This window comes from Paramisgurnus dabryanus, chromosome 22, assembly GCF_030506205.2.
Source record: "Paramisgurnus dabryanus chromosome 22, PD_genome_1.1, whole genome shotgun sequence".
Classification (NCBI taxonomy): domain Eukaryota; kingdom Metazoa; phylum Chordata; class Actinopteri; order Cypriniformes; family Cobitidae; genus Paramisgurnus; species Paramisgurnus dabryanus.
The window spans coordinates 23,530,238-23,554,513 of NC_133358.1; the positions used below are offsets into that span (position 1 = coordinate 23,530,238).

The 24,276-nt window shown below is 38.0% G+C and overlaps 1 protein-coding gene across 3 annotated transcripts; it reads left to right on the plus strand.

Moving 5' to 3' along the window:
* Positions 1 to 6,653: 6,653 nt before the first annotated feature.
* LOC135740240 (uncharacterized) lies at positions 6,654 to 23,862 on the plus strand. 3 transcript variants are annotated; one of them, XM_065258413.1, is made up of 14 exons: positions 6,654 to 6,803; positions 8,519 to 8,723; positions 8,867 to 8,956; positions 9,080 to 9,229; positions 9,920 to 10,033; positions 11,155 to 11,401; positions 11,510 to 12,360; positions 12,944 to 13,103; positions 17,318 to 17,568; positions 19,427 to 19,565; positions 20,241 to 20,355; positions 20,759 to 20,867; positions 21,383 to 21,653; positions 22,850 to 23,862. In XM_065258413.1, exons 2-14 carry the CDS (start codon positions 8,547 to 8,549, stop codon positions 23,008 to 23,010), a joined length of 2,835 nt encoding a protein of 944 aa, XP_065114485.1. In that variant the 5' UTR covers positions 6,654 to 6,803; positions 8,519 to 8,546; the 3' UTR covers positions 23,011 to 23,862. The 3 variants fall into 3 exon arrangements, with proteins under 3 accessions (XP_065114485.1, XP_065114487.1, XP_065114486.1); XM_065258414.2 differs by lacking the exon at positions 6,654 to 6,803 and adding an exon at positions 6,903 to 7,419; XM_065258415.1 differs by lacking the exon at positions 9,920 to 10,033.
* The last annotated feature ends 414 nt before the right edge of the window (positions 23,863 to 24,276 follow it).

Genomic DNA, 24,276 nt, shown 5'->3' on the forward strand with positions numbered 1-24,276 from the left:
GCCTGTTTAGAGACTCACGGCTAGACGGCGTGATTAACATCTGAGAAATCCGTCTCGCTATATGGGGCGGAACCCGAATTCTCATGAATCCCGCCCTCGAGTTGATCACTCTTTACTATGATTGGTGCGGCTGATTGAGCGACGTTAAATCTGTCGAATCGTAGAGTATCATTGAGTGCCGCCCACCAACCATATCCATAGCAACCATAGCAGGAGTAGGAAGTCTGTCTAGCGATTCGAGGTTTACGTCTAGTGGTAAACATGCGTGAAGGTTTGTGTGAACGTTTATATCTGTCATGCAAATCGGGTTGGCTTGTTTTTTTAATACACACAGATTGCCTCAGTAAAATTTAACAGTCGAACAAAGTTCACGCACATAACAAAGAAAGAAACCATGGGATTTGTCAACATAATTATGTACTATTCAGCATACAGTTTAAACATTGTACATAAAAAACTATTTTGAACTAGCTTTATGACACCAACAATGTCACTGCTAGATTTAACGAGCATTTCTGTAAATTACACACATAACCTAGTTACTGAGTCGTCTGACCACTTCCCTGTGATGACAGGCCCTGTTCTGTTTCTATTCACCTTATTCCGCCACGCCCCTTTTCAATTCTTCGCTCTTCCGCATTTTGTCAACCGACTTCCGCTGCTAATATGGCACAGTGCATTCGGTAGCTAGTTTGGTGGTTAAAAGATTGTTTGTAGTTCACTATAACTTTAGCTAAATGACAAATATCGCAACTGCTGTAAATGTTTTGAATTAGGAGCACGGAGAAAACTTGATACGACGCTCGGATAGTCTTATAATGTCCCATCAATCGTCTCGTGGTTAGACGATATGAAGCAGCCGCGGCAAGTAACCTATTGGACATATTTTATTACCTCGTCCTGTCAGAAGGAGTTGATGGAGCAACATTATTAAAGTAATTATGCTTACCAATATTTACACAGTGATTTCGTCTTTTTTAAAGCAAATGTGCACCTTAGCCAGTCCAATATCTATTTCGTTTTTATGTGGTAATGTACCATGATAGAATTCATTTGCAAACTTGCCAACACTTATTCCTTCAAATCAGGAGACTTAAATCCTTTTAAGTGGAATCTACAAAGCTCACATATGGTTTAAGAAATTCCTTACAGGTAACATCTGATCACACTGTAAAGGTTTATATAACTGCATGACAGGTAACATCTGATCACATTGTAAAGATTTAATATAACTGCACAACATCTGATCACATTGTAAAGATTTAATATAACTGCACAATATCTGATCACATTGTAAAGGTTTAATATAAATGCACAACATCTGATCACATTGTAAAGGTTTAATATAACTGCATGGCAGGTAATATCTGATCACATTATAAAGGTTTAATATAAATGCACAACAGATCACATTGTAAATGTTTAATATCACTGCATGACATCTGATAACAAACTGTATGAAGGTTTAATGTAACTTTAAAACAGGTAAAATCAGGTCAAATTGTAAAGGTTTATAAAAATAACTATGGACTAAGAAACAACTAACTTTTCAGCAAGACCACCCTGCAATGAATTAAGATGCAGCTTTATCAGAGTCATCAGGAGCTGATCCCAAGCGTATATCTGGAAGCTGTTGGTGTATGTACTGGTGACGTGCTTAGCGACTGAATGTAATGCATGCAATATCAACCCTGTGTAAAGCTGACAAAGATGGTTGTTTCTCAGCAGAGATATGTACTTTTGTGACAGCTCAACACATGAAGCAGAAGCATTGAAGCAGTTTCTCGGACAGGGTTTACAGGACTAGGCCTTAATTATATTAGGACATTTTAGTTTTTACAAACAAACCACATCTTGTGACAAAACAATGGCACTCATATATGTTGAGGTATGACAGTACAAGGTGTTTTTAAATTATTGTAGCTCAAATAAGCATTTTAGCCTGGGACCAGGATAAGCCCTGTCCGGGAAACCGCACCAGTGTTTTCCCATATCAGATGTAGGTTGCTTCAGGTTGAGTTGTGATTTTAAAGTGTAGTTGTGGTCAGAGACGGATTGATCCTCCCATTGTGTTTCTGCATCACAGTTTAGGAACACGTTGATTGTATATCATCCTCACAGTTGTCCATTGCATCACTAAACATCAATGCATCTGTGAAAATAATTTAACCATAAACATTTTTATGTTAGTATTTAAAAGAAACTTGCATCATGAGAATTAATTTATAAATGACATCCATACTTAAACAGAACAGTGTGTGAGAGAGAGATGCATTAAAAAGAGACAGTAACATTATACACACAACCTCTAACTTCAGTGTTAAATAATATGTCGTTTAATAGGTCATTATCATCAATATCTGAATGAGAAATTAACTGACCTCCTAGCATCTGAAGTCTACGTAACTTGTAGGAATCACGTGGGCTACTGTAAGAATGTAATGTACTATAATATATTGCTGTCTTATCTTAAATATAAAAATACAGGTGGGCAATGAAAATCATTCAAAATAATTGCATTTTATAAACTAACGTTACTGATCTTAAGTTTATTCGTAGAACGGACATCACAAATCTAACGTTAGGCGAAAGAGCACATTAAGCTAAGATAGCTTACCTGAAACTGACCACCTTTTCAACACCCGGCGTGGTTTAAAGTTACCGGAACATCGTAGTCGAACCATTACTTGGGATTAGGGTGTTCCTCAGTCGGCTCCTCGTCCATTAAAATTGGTAAGAAACAAACATAAAAGCGCTTGAGTGAGCTTTTTAAGTTTAACGCGTCGCCTTCAGCCACTGCCTCAGCTGCTCATCATATGCACCCGGAAGTACGTTGACAAAATGAGCGCAATGGCGCCGCCCTTGTTGTCGTGGAAAATAAGGTGAATAGGCTACATTACTCGTTACTAATGTTAGTCTCATTATTCTGTTTCAAGTAACTGTTGCTTACATACAACACTTGCTTATTCCTCCATCATGGTTTTGTTTATGTGAATCAAACTTTTTCAACAGTAGTAGAGATAATTGTATGTATCTCACTTAAGAGATCACACATTTCTTAAGTGTGTATGCACTTTCAATTTACATTTAGTGTAATGAGACCTTCAGATAGCCATTTGCATTGTCTGTCCTGGTCTGTGTTGGCATTAGCATAATGCAAATAGATTCCATTTGACTTTCATTGGTGTCAAGGTTTGCATTTCTATAGTTTAGCTGCTAACATATTGTAGGTTCACACCCTGACAATTGCTTGATCAATCAAGAGGAAACCCCCTTTTGGTGGTTTTATTTCTGTAGGTCTTATTTAGAGCCAATATAAGGGGTATTAGAATTACCCAGAAAGCATTTCCTTTAGAAGAGTATTCCTTTGTGGGTCAGTATTACCAAACTTTTCTTTTAATATTTGTTATTAATATTAGCCACTGAGTGTATTTTTCATGAAGGCAATTTAGTGTCAAGAATCTGGGACTAATTTAATTTAATACAACGTAAAACAACTGTTTTGTTTAACGTATGGATCTCATCTCTCTGCTATTTGACAGGCTGAATTAAAAAGTTCCTGAAAGGGTTCAATTGTTTCTGAAAAGCAATAGGTCAGATACTGGAAGAAAAACAAGCATGTGAGTATACTCTGCTGTCTAACTGTGGGTATACAATTGCCACCAAAGCAACAAATTTATGAAAACTATTTAAAGCAATATTGTTAATGAATTATGTACTGCAGTCACATGTGTTTCTTAAAAACAAAAACTGTTCTGAAATGTCTTTGGAGTATAGATTGGCAATCTGTGCTACAACTGATAATGCAATAGATAACTGGAGGGACTGATTGAGAGAAATTTAAATCCAGTTAAATCACAATGGGAAAGAGGGAAGCGTCATAATGGCTAAGTTATTAATTTATTTGGTCTCCCTTCATGGTCTACCTCTCATTATGTAGTCTCGCTTTGCCAGGCAACAGAACCTGGTTTATATTTTTGGAAGCTTCAAAGCAGACAGCTCCCATACACAGAGGACAAAACAAAGAGAGAAAAATCCTTGTTGCTAAGAAACTGAGGGAAAACATGACACCAGAAGGACCGCTTCCATGAAATAATAGACCAAATTAAACCAAATTACTGCGCTGGGCATTGCAATTGTAACAACAAAATAGGTTTAAGACAACAATAATTTTATCAGTCTTCAAAACATTTTTAAACAAACGGAAGTTTGTGTGCACTGAATATTTTAAACACTTTCATTTCCACATTTTATATTTATATAATTATAAAAACTTTAGTTAACTATGATGGTCACCTATTAAATTATGCACATGGATTAAATCCTTATGCATTTTAATCTAAAGACTATACCTCAAAAAATAATTAATTTGATTTGGTAAATTGACATTTATGTATACATTTTTTGTGCATTTAGAATATTAGAAAATTATCTGAGATTAGAAGCAATTTTTAAATAAACCAGAGAGAAATGTAATATTTGTTTTTATATTATATTTGGAAATTTGGTATTATAACTATTATTAACTTTTATTCTTGAACAGGTGGAGAAGGTTGTAAAATATGTTTTTTAACCTGAAAGGGAGAAAAGAAAAGACATCATCATCATATTTAATGTAATGGAGACCTTTTTATTCACTGATTGTTATTCTGGTCCTACCTGTTTTTGTCTCCTCTTGATTTGCATTTCTTGTTGTTGTTTTGCCCTGACCTCCTCCAGAGTTGAACATCCACCTGGAAATAGACGAGCCATGGTTAAGGCAGGCTCTATTTTTAATCTATTTACTTATTTATTTAGGCATTCAGGTCCTGAGTCACATTTAAATAGTGTTGATTTAAGACCAGGAGCAAAATAAGGGAGGGGGGAAATTGGCTACAGTTCTCTTTCTGGGTTCTGCTGTTAAATATTAGTAAGAAATCATTGTTAGGGGGCGTAACCACATACACATAGTCGACCAATAGTCATTTTTAAAGGTTTATAAAATTTTGCCTATTCTTTATTATATCCCAATATTTATATATGTAGCTCCACCTTGCGGCCATAACACACAACAACACAGAGTTTTTTTCAAAGGAAAGTTATCTTGTCATATTAGTTTTTTGAATTTGAGTTACTAACCCACAGTGCTAGAGATGGAAATGTAACCCATGGCTCGACTCCTCCAGGGCCGCCAATTCTGCCGCTGCCGCTGTACAATTAAAAAAAAAACATAGCGACTAAAATACAGAAAATTAAAATAAAAACACTTTGATTGTGGACAAAATATGAAAATACTTACTTTGCTGAATTTCTTGTCTTTTCCTAGGGTTTGGTGCGAAGACAGTAAATGCTTTTTGACTATCACAAAACAAAAATCATAAAGAGTCTGGAATCCAAAGGAATTAAAAAATCTAGACTACGCTTTATAAAATAAATAACCATTGTTATATTATAGTGAAAATATATTAACACGTTTCTGGTTATTTATAAATCTGGTTAGTCTATTGTATGCTAAAAAAAATTTATTTGTTGTTAAATCAACTTCCCTTCACATATAGTGTTTTTATTTTATACAAATTACATAAGTTAACTATGGCTACTGGTTAATTTTGTTTTTATTACTAGCAACCACATAGTGTATTAATTATAGCTAGTTGTATTAAGATGTTTAAAATGTTTCAGGGGCAAATTGCGCATATTTATAATCTTCCTACCTATTCGTTTTACAAAGCGCACGAGCATATGTTTTTGTTTTTTGTTGTTCCTTCAGTGCAATAGTTGCAGTTGATTTTGTCTCAGACGGTTTCATGTTTTGGCTTGTCCTCTCCGTTGTCTTGGGTTGGGCAGATGGGCAGCTTGGTGCCCTTATTTTTCGGTGACCTGTATATTTTGTTCTGACTGTCGGTTTTTCGGCTGTTGGTTTCTTGCAGGTTTCTAGTCTTCGTATCAGCATTCGTTTCAAGTCTCGGTGGCATATTATACATTTAGCCTATAGATGGAGGCATTCAACTTCTACCTGTCTTCACCGATCTGCAAATTTCTTTATTCCTTGGTAAAATCTTAATGCGTTGAATTCAGTCAGAAAGAGCCAATAGTTTGCTTTATGTAAGAAACAAGTTTTTTAAATACGAGAAAAGTGCCAAATGAAGCGCGGCGCCTGTTGAGTTTGGTGGACAACACTAAACACCGCAACAAGGTGTGATCCGATTACTGAGCGCGCAAGGCACACTGGCAACTGTAACTCATTAACAATATCTGCTACTATAACTCCTAAAGCAGTAATATAATTAATAAAAATAATATTTATTATTATTATTCATCTGCGCGATTAGTAGATAAAGGAATTTTATTTATTGATATAAATCAATGTTTTCTAAATTTGGGATTTGTTTTGACACAATAAATTAAAAACCATCCCCTCGGCAGATTTTGACATTTTAATGTGTTAAATCGATGAGTATGGATCAAGAGGGCAAACTCAAATGACACAATTTGTTGACAGCACTTAATTTTACAAACATTAGCTGTTTTACAGATTTTTTTACTCTGCATCAATCAACCCCAATCCAACTGGCCTCCCCTAAATATCATATAGATATACGCGCAATTAATGGTCACTTATGTGTACATTTTCTTAACATTTCTAGTGACAGCAGCATACACATTTACGGTCCTCCTACACTGTAAGCGGTGCTGTAACGCTCATCGCCCTGATGCGTTGCCATCGGTCTCTACTTTTACCTTTGACGCATTACGACATGACGGGATTGTAGCCGAAAACGGTCAGTGTGTGATGGAAGAGCTACTCCGTTGACTTCGGACAGGTAGGATTACATCTAGCGGTCAATAATAAAGCGTTAAATAATGCATGTTTTGATATAAGTGCTTGAACCGGCTCGGTTGGAATGGAGGAGCGCGGATGAGGGTGAGATCGTGCGCGGAGCATCATCCTTTCCCTTATGACTTTCATTTTGTGCATTTCGATGTTACGGCGATTTATCACCACGCGCGTTTCCCGTGTCACCGTTTTGCTTGATAAATAGCTTACTGTATATCGCACGAGCGCCGTCATTTAGGGAAGTGCGGGTCTGTGGAGACGGACTTGCTGTCACTGCACGAACACACGCCCATTTTCAATGAACCGATCAAAATAATGACTCAGGGAATAAACATTAGACGTGCCGGACGATGCAAAATACGCCGTGGTATTGAAACCAAGCGCAGTGGGCTTTTGTGGGATGTGGATATTTCGAATGAGATTTCAACCCCTCCGGTACAGGCCGTCGAAATGTTATGACAAATACAGACGTGTTGTTGGGTGTTTTTCCAGAAATGAACGTCTCTCGAGCCTCGACGGCGGCTCGCGCATAAACATTGAAAACGCGCGTGGCATTCTGGCACCTGTGTGTGCGGATTCTCCGCGGTGCGCGGCGCTTCCTGGTATGTGTCTATTAATGTCGTTTTGATTTCACGCGCAGTGCAAAAGACGCGATGGTTATAACTGTCGTTATGCTTCTTTAATCTGCTTTCTGGATTTGTATTTCTGTGTCGTATGTTTGAAACAAAGGGGGACGCAAATCCTTTTTATCTTAACGATGTAGGGATGGCGCAATGTCGCGTTATTAATGTCTGTTGGTGTTATTTAGCAGAGACTGTTACTTGAACTGCAGGCCGAGTTGAAAGGTTGCGAGGTTTATAGAAATAATAAAAAAGTAGTATGCATTACTAGAGCTAATGATAATCAAATGTTTCATATAGGCTACTAGTTAACAGTTTTGCATTTGTTTTTGAAGATAACCTGTTTATTCCAGAATTCATCAAGTGGTTGTAAGTGTCCGATAAGTTTGAGTATTTTAGGTACTTTAAGTTTCCTACTACACATTTATGACTCTGTTCATAAATAGGAAACGATTTGGTTGACATTCCTGATGTGTTTTTATTGTGTGACCATTTTAATTTGTTTTATTCATGTTTTAATATTAATAATTAGTCGTTTCACGTGAAATAAATCTAGTTCAATTTCTAATATATGTGCTATGCTTTTATTTATTTGGAGTATTTTTATTGTTACGAAGTTTAAAAAAATCTTTATTTTTTTCTTAAAAAATGTATGTATAATTTGTAGTAATTTTATAATGATATACATGCACATTTAGCCTGTCTATCAAAACAATTATTTTTGATTAGTAATTTTCTCTTTACTCTGGTGCCATTTTTTAACCTTTAGTAACCAAGCAGTTTTTTGTGCATGACCTATATGTCCTTCATGTATGTGCAAACCTCTGAGACTCACCATATACGGCCATATAGAAGATTTTTATGCATTATATCCAAAACAACTTGCTTTCAAAGGCCACGTGTACTAATAATGTCTTTACTGGGAAGGCAAAAAATAATTTGCATGTACGCCTTTCTTAGACAAATAACCTATCTGTGTCAATGCCTATTCCTGGATGTGACAAATGGAAAGAATGTATATGAAGAGTAAATAATCAAAAATGTTACTACACAAACATCATTATGACCAACTTTGTTTTAGCCTCTTGTGTCCTGATTTCTGGGGAACAATGGACAAGGAGTCCCAAACTAAAGCAGAACCTCCAAAGAGCGCAGTCAACACCACAACCACAACAGCGGTGAACACTTCCCATCAGGCCAATGGTGCCCCCAAAACCCCCCCTGCTCTCACAACTGTGACCACCTTCCACAATCAACCCCCCTCCACCGACAGAAAAGTGGTTCAGGTGAATTAGCCTTTTATCTTTCTTTCTTTCTTTCTTTCAATTTTTTACAACTGTCAGTTTAGTTTCTTCCTTTTATATATTATACCGTTCATATGTGAACACTTTCCACTGTCTCCATAAATCATTTCCATCACTTCTACCAGGTCAATCTGTCTGGGGACCGACTGGCTCCTTCTTTCTCACCAAGTGAGAGAGCCAGCCAAGCTTCATCTTCCCAGCAGACCCCAAAAACGGTGTGTGCCAACATAGAAGCACAATATTTCTCTACGCTGTAATGATTGTTTTCATGACAGGTTTTGTGTCATTTCTATCCTCCACTGATTTTATTGATTTTTCCCGACCACTTTTTCTCTCAGGTTTCTCTGCCCAACACACCCGGATCGACGCCCCTTATCAGAGGAAGCCCAAGCACGGCTACAGCCATTCGTAAGATCTCCCCTCAAGCTCTGCTTTTGGGAAAGAGCCCGGGTACGAGCCAGGCCCAGATGCTGCTGAGGGCTCAGATGGTAAAACAACCCTCCTGTCTAACTCATATCCTGTTCTGCACAGGGCCATAACCACCATAGAAATTGCCCCTCCTTAGTATTCATATTAGTGGTTAATCAGTTTAGGCTTCCTGCCTCCCCATCATTTGGTTACTCGGTTCTGCAGTGTGCTAAAACTTCACAATGACAAATGTACACACATAGCTCTTTGAAGCAGAATGGTCATACCCCCATGCTCAGAGAAAAGCTATTCTGTGTTGTACTCATATCTTTATTGAAACTTCAGCTTCAAGTAAATTCACAACTACTGGTCTCTCCTGTGACCCCCTGCTCCGTTTACTTGCAATAGGCAACTTGGTAATATTGTAAGTACTGATCTAGCTGTAACTGTTTCAGAGTGACTTTCACTTTAGGCCTGCAGGTTTAATTTTGCCTTTGGCTCATGGTAAAGTGTGACCAGCAGGCATGTTTTAGTGTCTAGAGGCCTGCACCCTGTGCATGCTTGCATACTTCTGATGGGGACAGATTTTGCTCTGCCACATCAAAAGATCTTCGACTGTGAAGTACACCATCACACCTACACAAAAACAGCACAACAGGCAGGAAATAACAACCTTCTATGTTGCACCAGTGGGACTTTATCTTTATTTCCTTCTCTCTTCTCTTTTCTTTCTTTCATTTCTCTTTATCTTTACGCTTGCCACCTGGCAGTTGATTTTAACGTCTGCTGTACGGCCCGATGTACCTGCACTCTCCTCTGCCTCTTCCTCATACTCCTCTTCCTCCACTCCTTCCTCTTCCTCACCTCGATTTCCCTCAACGCAGGTGAGCTTGAGTATGTCTGTCATGTGAAAGTGACTTCTATTTATCTGAATTTATAGTAAATGTTTTAATTTTATATTGCAGGAAATGTTAAATAAAACGTTTTTTTTTAAGTCATGTATAATAAGTTATTGAATATATGCACATGGATTATAGATCAAGTCTTACAAATTACTTTTATGATCATTTTATGGTACTTTTTCTGTTAAACGTCTACCTTTGTGTCCACTGAAGTCACACATGAGAAGATTTGGCTTTCAATAAATGATGAAAAATCATAATTTTAGTATTAATTCAATCAATCAGGGTTCCCACGGGTCCTTGAAATCCTTGAAGGTTTGTGAATCTGGGGGGAAAAATTCAAGGCCCTGGGAAGTTTTTGAAAATCTACATACATAGATACAGGTCATTGAAAATGCTTGAATCTATTTTATGTAAGAAGTTTCTGGAAAAAAATAAATTTTATTCCCTGTGTAGTTTTTAAGCACACCTGCTAAACTTTGCTTTAAATGCTTATATCTTCTATATGCGAATGTTGATTCATACCAAAATGCTTTTTTGCATAATTGTGTTTGACACATGAGAACGTCTCGGGTTACGTATGTAACTGTTGTTCCCTCAGAAGGGAACGAGATGCCGTGTCCCCCTTGCCATACTTCCTATGTCCCTGTAACGCCAACTGTGGCAATATTTCAGATAGTGATATACTTCCTGGGTCCCGCGTCACCCTGTCTTTGTCGTTTAGCCTCACCATTGGTTGAATTTGATATACACATTCAGACGCACTTATCCCTGGAGGTGTCCCCAAAGTGTCACCGCAGTGACGCAGCGCGAGTTCCCTCGAAAGGGAACTGTAACAATGTATCTTAAAAGGTAACACGATGTAACCTTGCTCTCATCTGAAATGTGTCCCCACATTTGGTCCTTGAGGGTATTGGACCTGGAAAGTCCTTGAAAGGTACTTGAATTTGAAGTTAACTAAGGTGTGGGAACCCTGATCAATGCAAATGTATGGAAACCCATAACCACAAATGCAACATGCAAAAAAATATTGTTTCATTATTTAAAAAATTCATTTTTGAATCTATTCATATGGTTTCTGTTATGGTCTCTATCTCCATCAGCTCCAGAGTTTGACTCTTCGTCCACCTCCACCTGGCACCCTCACCATCCCTCCAAACCTACCGCTGAAGCCAACAACTTCAAGTCAACCCCCTCCGCTTTCTTGTCGATTACCAACTTTCCATCTGAGACCCAGCAAGCCGGCAAACGCTCCGGGGAATGAGGGACCTGCTAAGACAGAAGCCTCAACATCACCGACGACTCAGACAAAAGCACCACATGTGCGTCATCTCACGGTTCCACCTCCCTGTAAGTACCAATATACATAGACACGTCTCTAAAATCCACACTGGAATGCTGTCCCGTTTAAAACATACTACGAGTAACCAATGTGTCTGTTTATGTTTGTGTCTACAGCTCTGTATGCACCTGCACAGGCCCATGCCTTAGCCAAACAGAAGCTGAACAGCAGCAGTCTCAAAAGACCCCACAGTCAGATCAGCATCCCCCAGCACCCTTTCAATCAAAGACACACCCCGCCAAACTCTCCACCCTCCACACCAAAGAAGCCACTTCCAGAATTAAAGCGCTGCCCATCCACCCAGTCGTCCCAAAGTCCGTCTGGTTGTTCTGTACCCATCACGGTTCCCTCTCCCGTAAGATCCCATCTCACACCCCCAACTCTGACTTTACCCTTGAGGTCTCCATCAGCCGGTGGATCTCTACTGGCTACAAAACAGCTGCTGAGGATCGCTTTGTCCTCTGCATCTGCCAAGTGCACCAATGGCCAGTCAAAGGCAGCCACTGTGTCTCCATCCCATGATCCCCACCAATTAAAGCCACATCTCTCACCTGTTCTTGCTAAACCAGAGTGCCCCAACCAGCCAATACGGACTCCAAACCCCTGCCCGCAACTGGTGCAGCTGTCACCGTCCAGACAAACAACAGCAGCCACACCTCTGGTCACCACCCCTCCGCTGGCATCTCCACAAAGGGCATCGCCACCTTCTCCTGTGCTGCCTCTGGTGTCCACCAGCAGCATTCTCGCACCTCCACAGTCCCCGCTGACCGCGCAGAGTCCCACACGAGCAGCCGAGACATCAAAAGAGCAGAAAGACAGGAAGGCCGAGCGGAAGGAGAGCGAAGGATCAGAACAGACTCGTGATCTTAAATGTCCGACACTCCAGAAGAAAAATGCAGGACAAAACCAAATCACCCAGACTGCCACAGTGGATCAGCAGTCCAGCGAAGTTTTTGAGAAGTCAATGGTGAGTTTTTAAAACAACACAATCTGTGAATGCTTCAACTTGGCCTGGGAATGAAGTTTGAAACTTCACTGTTATTAGTGGTGGTTAATACAGGTAAAAGATGATTTCATAATGCTAAAAGAAATGCAAATTGCTAAAATGTTTTCAAAATTCCTGTAGTACAAATAGTAGAGCATTACATTAGCATTTTAAAGGTTGTGGGTTTGAATCACAATAAACATGCTTATTGATAAAATGTATAGCTTGAATACACTATAAGTTATTTTGGATAATAGCATCTGCCAAATACATTAAATGTAACTTTAATATCAAACAAACACCTGTTTACTTGTTAACTCAGTATTGAAAAAAGAAAATGTTTAGGCTGTTTTCTTCTCAACCATAATAAATCAGTCTTTAATTTATGTAATATAGTGATAATAATAAAGTAATTTACATTTATGCATTTGGCAGACGCATTTATCCAAAGCAACTTACAGTGCATTACAAGGAATACATTTTTATCAGTATGTTTGGCTTTTTGTGCTGCTAACTTAATGTAATATTTTATTAGATGTTGATGTTAGCAACCCCTGCATTTCAGGTCTTTAATAAGACGACAGTCTGCACAGACGATTTGAGAACTGACGGCCAGATAAAGACATCACAGAAGAGTGAGACACGCTTACCTTCAGCTCCATCATGGCAGGGTGAGAAAGACGACCAGTGTGAAGAAACATCAACACAGTCCGACAATCACTCAGGTACAGATAATCTCTGATGAATGAACTAAGATATTAGTCCACCTAGGACTGCACAATTAATCAAAAAAACTTATCGGATTACAATTACATAATCTCCAAAAGCATCAAATACAGCTGTGCTCATTTCTGTATGTTTCTGCAATATGTTTGGGCACCAAATACAGAGATTTTAAATTTGATAAGTTGATCTTTAGCCATTTGTTTCAGATTTTTAACTAACAACGTAACTCCCACGATTATTTGTTATTTACATTTATAGTATTTCTTTTTTGATGTTTAGAATTTAACATGCAGCTGCTTTACAGAAAGTTATAACACATTTCAAAACTTAAGTTCAGTTCTATTAATCGGCAAGAATAATTGCTATGCTCAGCTGCACTACTTCCTGAACTTCAGCCAGCTCCTTGTTTGCTGTCTGCCATTATTGGACAAACTGATTAATCCAGGTGTGCCTGACCTCAGTAGTCACAACAACAATAATCAGACACACCTGGATTTATCAGTTTGTCCAATAATCCTTCAGTTCTGTCTGCTGCAATTACCGACTTACCACCCACTGACCACATTACATCTCTGGAAAATTTGGTCTCTTTTTATAATTCTGAACTACAGCAGCTTCTTGACAATCTTGCACCTCTTAAAAATCGTACTGTATCATTCACTCATTCAGCGCCCTGGTACACTCCTGAACTTCGCCAGCTCAAAACTAAAGGCCGGCGTTTGGAACGCCTCTATAAACGAACTGGACTTATGATACACAAAGAGCTGTATAGCGAACATGTTCATCTTTACAAGGATGCTCTTTATGCTGCTAAAAATCTTTTCTACTCACAATTAATTGAGTCGAGAGATGGTAACACTAAAGCACTGTATTCAACTGTAAATCGTATTCTGAAACCTCCTGATGCACTTCCTGCGCACCTGTACTGCACTGCTCAATGTGATAAATTTATGTCTTTTTTCAATGACAAAATAACAATTATCCACAAACAATTGGATTCTTTGCCTACCCTTTATTGTAGTTCACTGGACAATGTCTCAATTAATTCCCCCCTCTCCCTCTTTTCTTCTTTTAATTTGCCATCTGAAGAAGAAATTTCTCAGTTAATTCATAAATCGAATTCTTCCACATGCTTACTTGATCCTATGCCAACTTACTTGGTAAAGGCCTGTTTTTCTCCTCTATCTTCCCTCATAACTCAGATTATTCACAATTCGCTTACCTCTGGCACTGTTCCTTTATCATTTAAAACAGCTGCTATTACACCAGCTCTCAAGAAACTTGGTGCTGACCCTAATAATTTAGATAATTTTCGTCCCATCTCAAATCTTCCATTTATTTCAAAAATCCTTGAAAAAGCAGTGGCAGCACAGGTCCATGCACATCTTAGTAACAATAACTTGTATGAGTGTTTCCAGTCAGGGTTTCGTTCACAGCATAGTACGGAAACTGCACTAATAAGAGTAACAAATGATTTGTTAATGGCTGCTGATGGCGGACTTTTATCTATTCTTGTTTTACTTGACTTGAGTGCAGCTTTTGACACAATTTCACATGGTATTCTTTTAAATCGTTTAACTGACATTGGTATCACTGATGTTCCTTATGCTTGGTTTTTATCATACCTTTCTGATCGCACACAGTTCGTACAACTAAAAAAATTTAACTCCCAACCTTCCCTTGTTAGCTGTGGTGTTCCCCAAGGCTCTGTCCTAGGACCCCTTTTGTTCCTAATTTACCTTCTCCCACTAGGCAATATTTTTTCAAAATTTGGTATTAGATTCCACTGTTACGCTGATGATACGCAGCTTTATATATCCACCAACCCTGACTCCATCCTTCCCCCTCCCTGTCTTACCAACTGCCTTCATGAAATAAATGTCTGGTTTTCTGCAAATTTCCTTAAACTTAATGGCAGTAAGACTGAAGTCCTTCTCATTGGTACTAATTCTACTCTCTCCAAGTCAAGCAGTTTTTCTTTACCTATTGACGGTTCCTCTATTTCTCCTTCTCACCAGATTAGGAACTTGGGGGTTATCTTTGACAGCACCCTTTCATTTGAAGCCCATATTAATAATATAACCAGGTCTTGTTATTTCCATCTCCGCAATATCACTCGTCTCCGGCCATTTCTCACTTCACATAGCTCTTCTATTCTTGTTCATTCGCTTGTAACTTCTCGTATTGATTACTGTAATTCTTTATTATTTGGTTTACCACACAAATCTCTTCGTAAACTTCAGTTGATTCAGAATTCTGCAGCTCGCATCATAACCCGGACCTCACTTACTCAACATATTACCCCATCACTCCAACAATTACACTGGCTTCCAATCAAATTCCGAATTGAATTTAAAATTCTCCTCCTCACGTACAAATCGCTTCATAGCCTCGCTCCACCTTACCTTTCCGACCTTCTGCAGCCCCACACCCCCTCTCGAACTCTGCGCTCCTCTTCATTGGGTCTCCTTCATACTCCTTCTGCTCGCCTAACCACCATGGGCCATAGGGCCTTTAGCCGTGTTTCTCCTCGTCTTTGGAATTCTCTCCCAGCTAACATCCGTATATCAGATTCATTAGACCAATTCAAAGTTAAACTTAAAACTCATTTATTTAGACTTGCTTATCTTTCTTGATTACTTTGTACACTCAAGTCTAGTATTTTTATTTTTATTTTTTATTTTTATTGATATTTTTGTTTGTTGGTACTTCTGATATTATTGTTACTGTTGCTTGTGTTGTACGGTGACCTTGAGTGGTTTGAAAGGCGCCTTAAATAAAATGCATTATTATTATTATTATTATTATAATGGCAGACAGGAAACAAGGAGCTGGCTGAAGTTCAGGAAGAAGTGCAGCTGGGCATAAAGCCTATTACAATTTCAAGGTGAATAAGTAAGGAATAATTGACTCCAGGCCGTTGAATTATTTGAAAAATAATGCAATAATTTTTCAATAATTCAATGGTAAGGAATAATTGACTCCGGGCCGTTGAATTATTCGAAAAATAATGCAATAATTTTTCAATAATTCAATGGCCCGGAGTCAATTATTCCGCTTATACTTCGGTTATTGCACCTCAAAACATGATATATTTATTTATCAAATATATCACATGAAATATTTAAAGGAATACTTCTGGTTTATGTACTTAAATCGCTATTGTGAGTAGGACTATTTCTTCCGCATCTCATCAAACTGCTATTTGCTTGTTCCAAAACGTCATTTTAAAGCTAGCAATGGAGGCTTGAGCATTCTAATGAAGTTATTAGAAAGAGGGCAAGAGCGACAGAAACACAGAGAGAAAAAGAAAGAAAGAGAGAGCGAGAGAGAAAGGGCGAGAGAGAGAGATAGTATGAACAAAGCTACCTCTATGCGTCTCTAAACAGCGCTGTTATTGCCTCGGAAAATCGTCTGTCATGGTGTTTTTGTTATTCCGTTATTACAGTTAACTATGCGGAGTGATATGAAACTGTAATGCGGTAAAGAGAGCTGCCTGGAACTACGTTCGCCATGCGTTTCCCAGAAAATAGTTGCACACCTCAGAACGTTCATCAGCCAATCAGATTCAAGCATTCAACGGACCCGTTGTATAATCGAAAATAATAATTTTTGTCATAATCGTGCAGCCCTGGTTCCACCTGTAGGAAAGAAAAATTATAATGAGGTCTTTTAAATATCTCAGTCACTTCTTTTAGATAGAAGTGAGAGTAAATGGAGACATATGCTTTTTTTAGATAAAACACTACAGTAATCTCACATGTGTCCCTTCAGATCTCACAGTGAGTGTGTTTACATGAACTGAAAAAGTTGATTACTTCACGCATTTACAGGCAAATCAATATACCAGCTATGCAGAAAACTCATTTGTCGGGTTGTATCTCTTCTCATGTTTGTCGGGTTGTATCTCTTCCCAAAGCTCAAGACTTCACCTCCTAAGTCTTGAGCTTTGGTTTTTCTTTTTTCAGATTTCTTCCAGCTATTTGGGATTAGGAAGAACCAAAAAATATAATAACCAAATATTTTTCTTTGAACATGAAGCGGTGTAATTGTCCAACAGCTTCCAGTTAACACAGAATTAAGTATAAAGGTGCAAACAACAAAAAAATAACCAGGTCTTAGGAGGTTAAAGCAATTTCTGAGCAATGAAATTGTCCTGTGAAACCACAGACATAATCACTGCTAAAACTTGTGACTTCCTTCATCTTTCTAGCAATCTCCAGCCTCTCTTCAGACATGTCACCCATCCAGACGTCCATCACTCAGCCACTAGACATGTCCCCCGTCGATAGTTGCTTTCCCCCAAAATTTCACCCAGTATTGGAAAGGCAACTGGTTCAACCTCCAACATTCAGCCAGACAAAGCCCACAGAGGTTCAGCAGACATCAGGAGCGCCCAAACCTGTGGTCCTGACACACCTTGTGGAAGGTTTCATTATACAGGAGGGACTGGAACCATTTCCGGTAAAAAAATGTCCACGCCTCCAAATCACATATGTGACCCGTCACGGAAACCAGGGACTCAAGTCGGCAGCACAAGTTTCGAGAAAATGAGAAACAAAGTTTTTTTTTCGAAATTTGTGATTTTCGTTTTATTGCAGAATCTGTTAGTTGAGATCACGAAGAAGCCTCTCCATGTTTGAGATAGCAGTTTTTGTATATTTAAAAGCGTACATTTTGCGGTTAAAATAGGCTTGTTTTTCCGGAGATTCTAGCGTGCAGCGGGGGGCGTCATTGTCTGTGTGTATATTTACATACTGTATAAGCTTGTGTTTTCGCCTCCGCCCCCAAAGGGAACAGCGTGACTACTAAATAAGGATAGTTCGCCCAAAAATGAAAATAATGTAAGTAATGACTCACCCTTATGTCGTTCTAAACTCGGAAGACCTCCGTTCATCTTCGGAACACAGTTTAAGATGTTTTATCGTTAGATTTAGTCCGAGAGCTTTCCCCTTCATTGAAAATCTATGTATGGTTTCCATGTCCAGAAAGTTAATAAAAACATCATCAAAGTAGTCCATGTGACATCAGTGGGTCAGTAAGATTGTGTTGATGCATCGAAAATACAGTTTGGTCCAAAAATAGCAGAATTACGACTTTATTCAGCATTGTCTTCTCTTCCGGCTCGAGTGTGAAGTCACGTGACTGTAGTGACGCGCTGCCCTGTTCCTCAAATATGTTTGCTAAGTTTTTTTTTTTTTTTTCAAACTTATAGCCTGCGTCTCCCCAGACTGTAAAGCTCGGGCGCACAAAACAAAAGAAAAATAAAAGAAGCTGGGGCGGAACAAATAACAGTCAGCCGCATCGTACGTCAGCCGCGTCACTGACTTTATGCGGCGCCGCAGTCGGAAGACGTCAAAGTACCGCGAGAGCTCTTCAAGAAATCTTACGGAGTAGTTTAATTTCGACTCGCTCTCGCGGTACTTTGACGTCATCTGTATGTCAGTTCTTGCAGCGCAGCATGAGTCCAAACACACAGAAGTTACACAGATATCGTTGTGTTCTTCATATAATTGGCTACATGTTTTGTCTATCAATATTTTCCATGAAGTCATTGGCTGATGGAGGAACGAGCGAGCCATTGGTAACATCTCTAAAGGATGTCACGTTTTCGACGGCGCTGTTTGGATGATCTATTATACTACTTCCCTATTTTAAATACAAACTTTGAAGGCGGGTTCATGTGTTTAACGGAGTGTAAGCTCATATAGCCTTACATGTTACGATTTAAATAGTCTTCAGATTATATATTATATTGTATTACCAGACATTCATGCGAAATCTGATGTAAACAATCTATATTTCACGGATTATACGCATTTGTGGACAAATATGGACATTGGATGATCTGAAACAGACTGGATTCGACTTGTGATCCCCACAAAGGTAAAAGAGTCATGTTTATTTTTGCGGGTTGTCATTTGGTCATAAAATACTACATATGATGCTAGAACATCTCAAAAAGGGTTTTACAGGGGGCATGGCTTAGCTAAATGAGATGTAAATGAGCCCTATTGTCTCCCCCAGCTGAAAAGAAGAGTCCCTTTCGTCTCGATTTTCTCGGTTTGAGTATTTCTGAGTTCCTATATTCAAATGGCCACAACTTCTCCAAATCTTATCAGATTTCCATGTGTTACACATCGTTGGAAAGCTTAGAAACTGCACTTTCAGAATCTGTGAATAACTCAAAATGCCCAGATCCGACTTGTGTCCCTACTTTCCGTGACTGGTCACATATTTGTTAAATGCAAATGGCCTGTTTGAGTCAGAGATCAATATGTCAGCGTGTATTTACTCACCTGTTTCCTTTTAAATCCCACAGGTGAGTAAATCATCTCTGATGGTGGGTCCCATTCGAGAGCCCGGGCTAAATGGGGTGAGAGAAGCAGAACTTATCCCATCCAGTTCAGAACCGCCCGACGACACCACAGACTCGGATGATGAGGATATGGTTACAAACAGTAAGTAGTACACATCAATGCCCTTAAAAAAGCCATCAAATATAAGCACACGTTAGACACCCTGGATACATTTAGGGGCGGTTTCCCGGACAGGGCTTATCCTAGTCCCAAACTGAAATCCATGTTTGAGCTGCCTTTATTTAACTCTTTCACCGCCAGCGTTTTTAAAAAAAAGTTGCCAGCCAGCGCCAGCGTTTTTCATGATTTTCACCAAAGTTTAATGCTTTCCAGAAAATGTTCTTCTTTAAATATATAAACATACAATATACCAAATGAAAGAACAGACCCTCTGCTTTCAAACAAAAAACCGTTTCATCCTACCTTGAGTGGTTCTTTTGCAATCAGCTTTTGAATATGGGTAGGTTTCTGCAAAAACACCACATTTTGAGCAAAAAGCTGAGATAATTCCATTTTTGTGACGGACTTTTCATAGAGATCCCATTCAGAGCGATCTTTAAAACAGACACGGACATGCAGCCGCTTGCCATAGAGCAATACTTCCGGGTTTAAAAAGTTGCGGAAGGGCCATTGTTTTGTTTTTAAAATGAACACCAGTATTGTTTTTGGTAGGGTTTGTTTGTAAAAACAAGGTTTATGTCTGGGAAACTGCCCCTTAGTGTATCATCTTTCTAAAAATATTAAATATGCATTATGCCTTTGTTTTTTCCACTAAAGATAGTGTTGGAGGGACTCGCAAGCTTGTTCTGCAGTGCCAGTTTTGCAAGAGGAAAGGCACTGCCCAAACTTTCCCACGGTCAAAACGTTTCTGCTCCAAATCGTGTGCCAAGAGGTAAAGCACACCATGTTGATACATACACCCATTAATGGGTGATGAATGGCTACCTAACTATGATATGTGAATACTACAGTATCAACTACCTGCATACTAAATACCATTTCCCGCACTTAAACCTCTTCATCTAGAATAATGTTTGAATTGTCTCATATACTTGTGAAAGATTATTTACATCTTCTAGTTTTAAGTCATGCTGTCACTTCTTGCATTGTCCTTCAAAGAGATGCATACTTACACACGTACATAGTGTGACAGGATGTGGTAATGGTTTGTGATAAACACCCCTGACACACATTTAACATAATGCCTTTCTATAAGCTGCAGGTATGGTTTTGGTCAGTGCGTCAGTTTGCCTTTAATGACAACTTTTGTTTGTATTTTCTCCATCTCTCTGCAGGTTCAGTTACACCAAACGTTTCCGCGCACTCAGGCGCTGTGTAAGTGAGGGTGGGCACCGGACTGAACTCAATGGTGCTGGGGACAATAGCGAAGGAAATTTCCACCAGGTTTGTGTGTGAATTATGTTGTTTACACAAAGTGCACTAATAGACATCTTTAAAACTGAGATTGACATATAACTATAAACAGAAGAAATATGAAAGAAGTACAAACAATATCCTTGTTTGCTTTGGACACTCGTTTTATAATGTATGTATCTCTTATTATTCGTTTATTTTATTTATATACATTTTGAGATCAAAGTTTGATTTTTAATCACTGATTTCACATTCATTTCAATCTTTGATATGTTCACAGAACGGTCTTTATATTTTGTAGTATGATTTTATGTTGAAAACCATAAATCACTAAAAATAAATTTTAGCTGCGTTTCCACTGGCAGGTACACCCCAATGTGGTTACTATTATTGTAGCATAAAGTTTTTTACATTTTTATTCCATCTATTTTTGTTGGTAATTTTTAAAAAACAAATGCAAAAAAATCCAGGCACGACATTTCATGTATCACCAGATTTTTGGTTTACATGTATTACTCATTCTCTTTTAACATGACTTCATCTAGATGAGACATGCGACCACAGAGCAGTGGAGAATCCTTCAACAGCCTCCACATGAAGGCGAAGATGGGACAGCCATTCCTATGAAGACGAGGCTTCGCAGGCACACGGAACAGGAACGCGAGCGAGAGATAAGAGCCAGACCAATGGTGGAACTGACAAGAAGTGCTCCTACTTCACCCATAGACCCTGTGTCACCTATCGATGTCTCTCCCTATCCCAAACCATCTCAGTGGTCTGTGGATCAAGTGTCAAGCTTTATATCCAACTTACCAGGTAAAAATAATCATTTACATCACATTTTTATCCAAAGTCGCATTACAAAGTATACATTTTAATCAGTGTGGTGTTTCTTTTTGCGTTGCTAACGCAATGCTCTGCCACTTAGCTATACAGGAGCATTAGGGTGGTCCTTATTTTTCAACTTTTAAAAGTTCATGCTCTCACCCCACCAATATGTTTGAATAAATAAATAAAAAAAATGGGCAAAATAAATATTTAGAGGTTGCTCAAGAACTTTGAAGTTTAACACATTTGCGTATTATGTGATACTTTGTGCTAGCATGTATAATTGTTTACTAATATATACTTATGCTAACAATGGACTTATTTGACCATGCTTCATGCAATTAAAACTCCTGTCTTAGTTGTGATATGTCTTTCAAAGCAAAAAACTTCAATGTGAATGAAGCACAATAGACAATATCACATGTTTTTGAGTTTTACACAATGCTTGATTCTGATTGGTCAGCTTTGAGCCAGACTGTAACAACTCAGCTAATTTTCATCAATGTTTAGGAAGCAAAGTTGTTTTTTGCAAAATAATAAAATGTGGTGTCAATTTCAATATTTTAAATCATTAATTTTAGTATAATAATAAATTTTTTTGTACTATATTCACCAAATGTATAATTTACAGCAGAAACATACACTACCTATTTTTACAATTTTTATGTTTATGACAACTTTGATACTCCTAATATCATAATTAGATTAACACTCTAGCCTAGATTTCACAGACAGATATTTTTGCCTAATAAACTGTATATTTCACCATAAAAAAGTTAACATTTTTCTACATAGTTGTCTCTGGCATCACTCAGTATCATATCAATATCACAAAACAATACAAAACCCTATACCCACATATTGTTATATAAAGAAATTACATTTACGCATTTGTTAGGCGCTTTTGTCCAAAGCAAGGTATACATTTTTTATCAGTGTGTGTGTTTCATGGGTTTCGAACCCATGACCTTTTTGCGCTACTAACACAATGCTCTTCCACTGAACACAAAATTAATACAGGAAATTAATTACTGTATTCATCATTTGAGTATATTTTTTGATAAAGATCAGATGACTGTACATTATCCCTTACATAAACAACCTTTTATACTTTATGACTTAATGTTTTATCTTATAGCTATTCAGTTTTAGTATTAACTGTTGTAACCCCTCAATTGTTTCAGGGTGTCAAGACATTGCAGAATCGTTCCGGGCCCAAGAGATAGACGGCCAGGCCCTGCTTCTATTGACCGAAGACCATCTGATGAGCGCCATGAACGTGAAACTCGGGCCCGCTCTCAAAATATGCGCCCGCATAAACTCCCTGAAAGAAGGCGGAAGATAAAATGAAACAGATAGAAAAAGAAGAGGTATATCTTTGTGGACCATAAGAGCACTTGCCAATAGAATAGAGCCATTTCGTGCACTTTAATCTTCAGAGATTTATGCGATAATTTCAATGTTATGAGAAAGCTTACATGTATTTGCTTGAACTAAACTAGCAAAATCTTACAGTACTTGTAAACTTAGCCTCTGTCTGAAAGCATGGTAGCAATATAATGGTCTCAGTCTGTGAGCGATTTATAGGTTGTTTATTTAATCGGAAACTGTTAGTCTCCTTTTTTTGTATGGGTAATTATGATCAGGGTCACTGATTTTATATTTTTGACTAAAAGCAAAGGAGATCACTTTCTCGCTCAGCGCGGAGAGGCTCGACAAATACGGAAGTGCTGTTATTGTGTGCATGTCCCATTGTATATATTTTCCTATTGTATTCCATATGTATACATGTATAACAATGCAGTGTTCTGTGTGTATAAATTAAAAAAAGAAAATGTTTTGTGAAGGATTTGTAATATTTAATATATTTGTCTTCTAAGGCTCTAGAACGTACAAACGCGAATCGTTTTTAAACATTTTTAAAGGACATTTGAGATACTGAGATAAATTTTGTGAAATCTTCGCAGTGGTACTGTGTAAATCAAACAGCAGAAGACAAAATGAAGGTACCTGAAGGCAATCAAGGCAGTGAAAAGGTGCCTTTTTTCTGAGACCCTATTAAACTACTGTAGGCATTTTGCTGAGGCAAACCATGTACTAGATAGTGTCATCATTAAAGTGTTGTTTCTCATTGTTACATTACTTTTCTTGTGCCACTTTGATTATTTAATTAAACCGACTACATTTTGTTACAGAACCCTGAATCAGTCATTTATTTATCATTTCATTTATCAGTCAGATTTTAGATACATACTCGAAATTGATTATTTAGTATCTGTGTATGATATTATTGATTATGCACCTCTGTTTCATCATATTTAACTTGTGTTTCTTATGTAAATTAAACTACCCATGGCATAAAGACCATGAATAAAATGTATTGAAGAGTATAGTAACTTGTAACCCACCAGATGGCATTCACACCTCAAAATTTATACTGAAAACTTTTAAAAATGATTGTGGTCTTTACTTTAGAATTTTATAAAGGTTCAATTACTTTCGTAATATAAATAGCAATAAAATAAACTTCAAGATGAAACAGAACTTACAAATACAGTCATAAATCAAAGCTGTTGTTTTTGAGGGTTCGAAGGACGACCATTGTGACGTT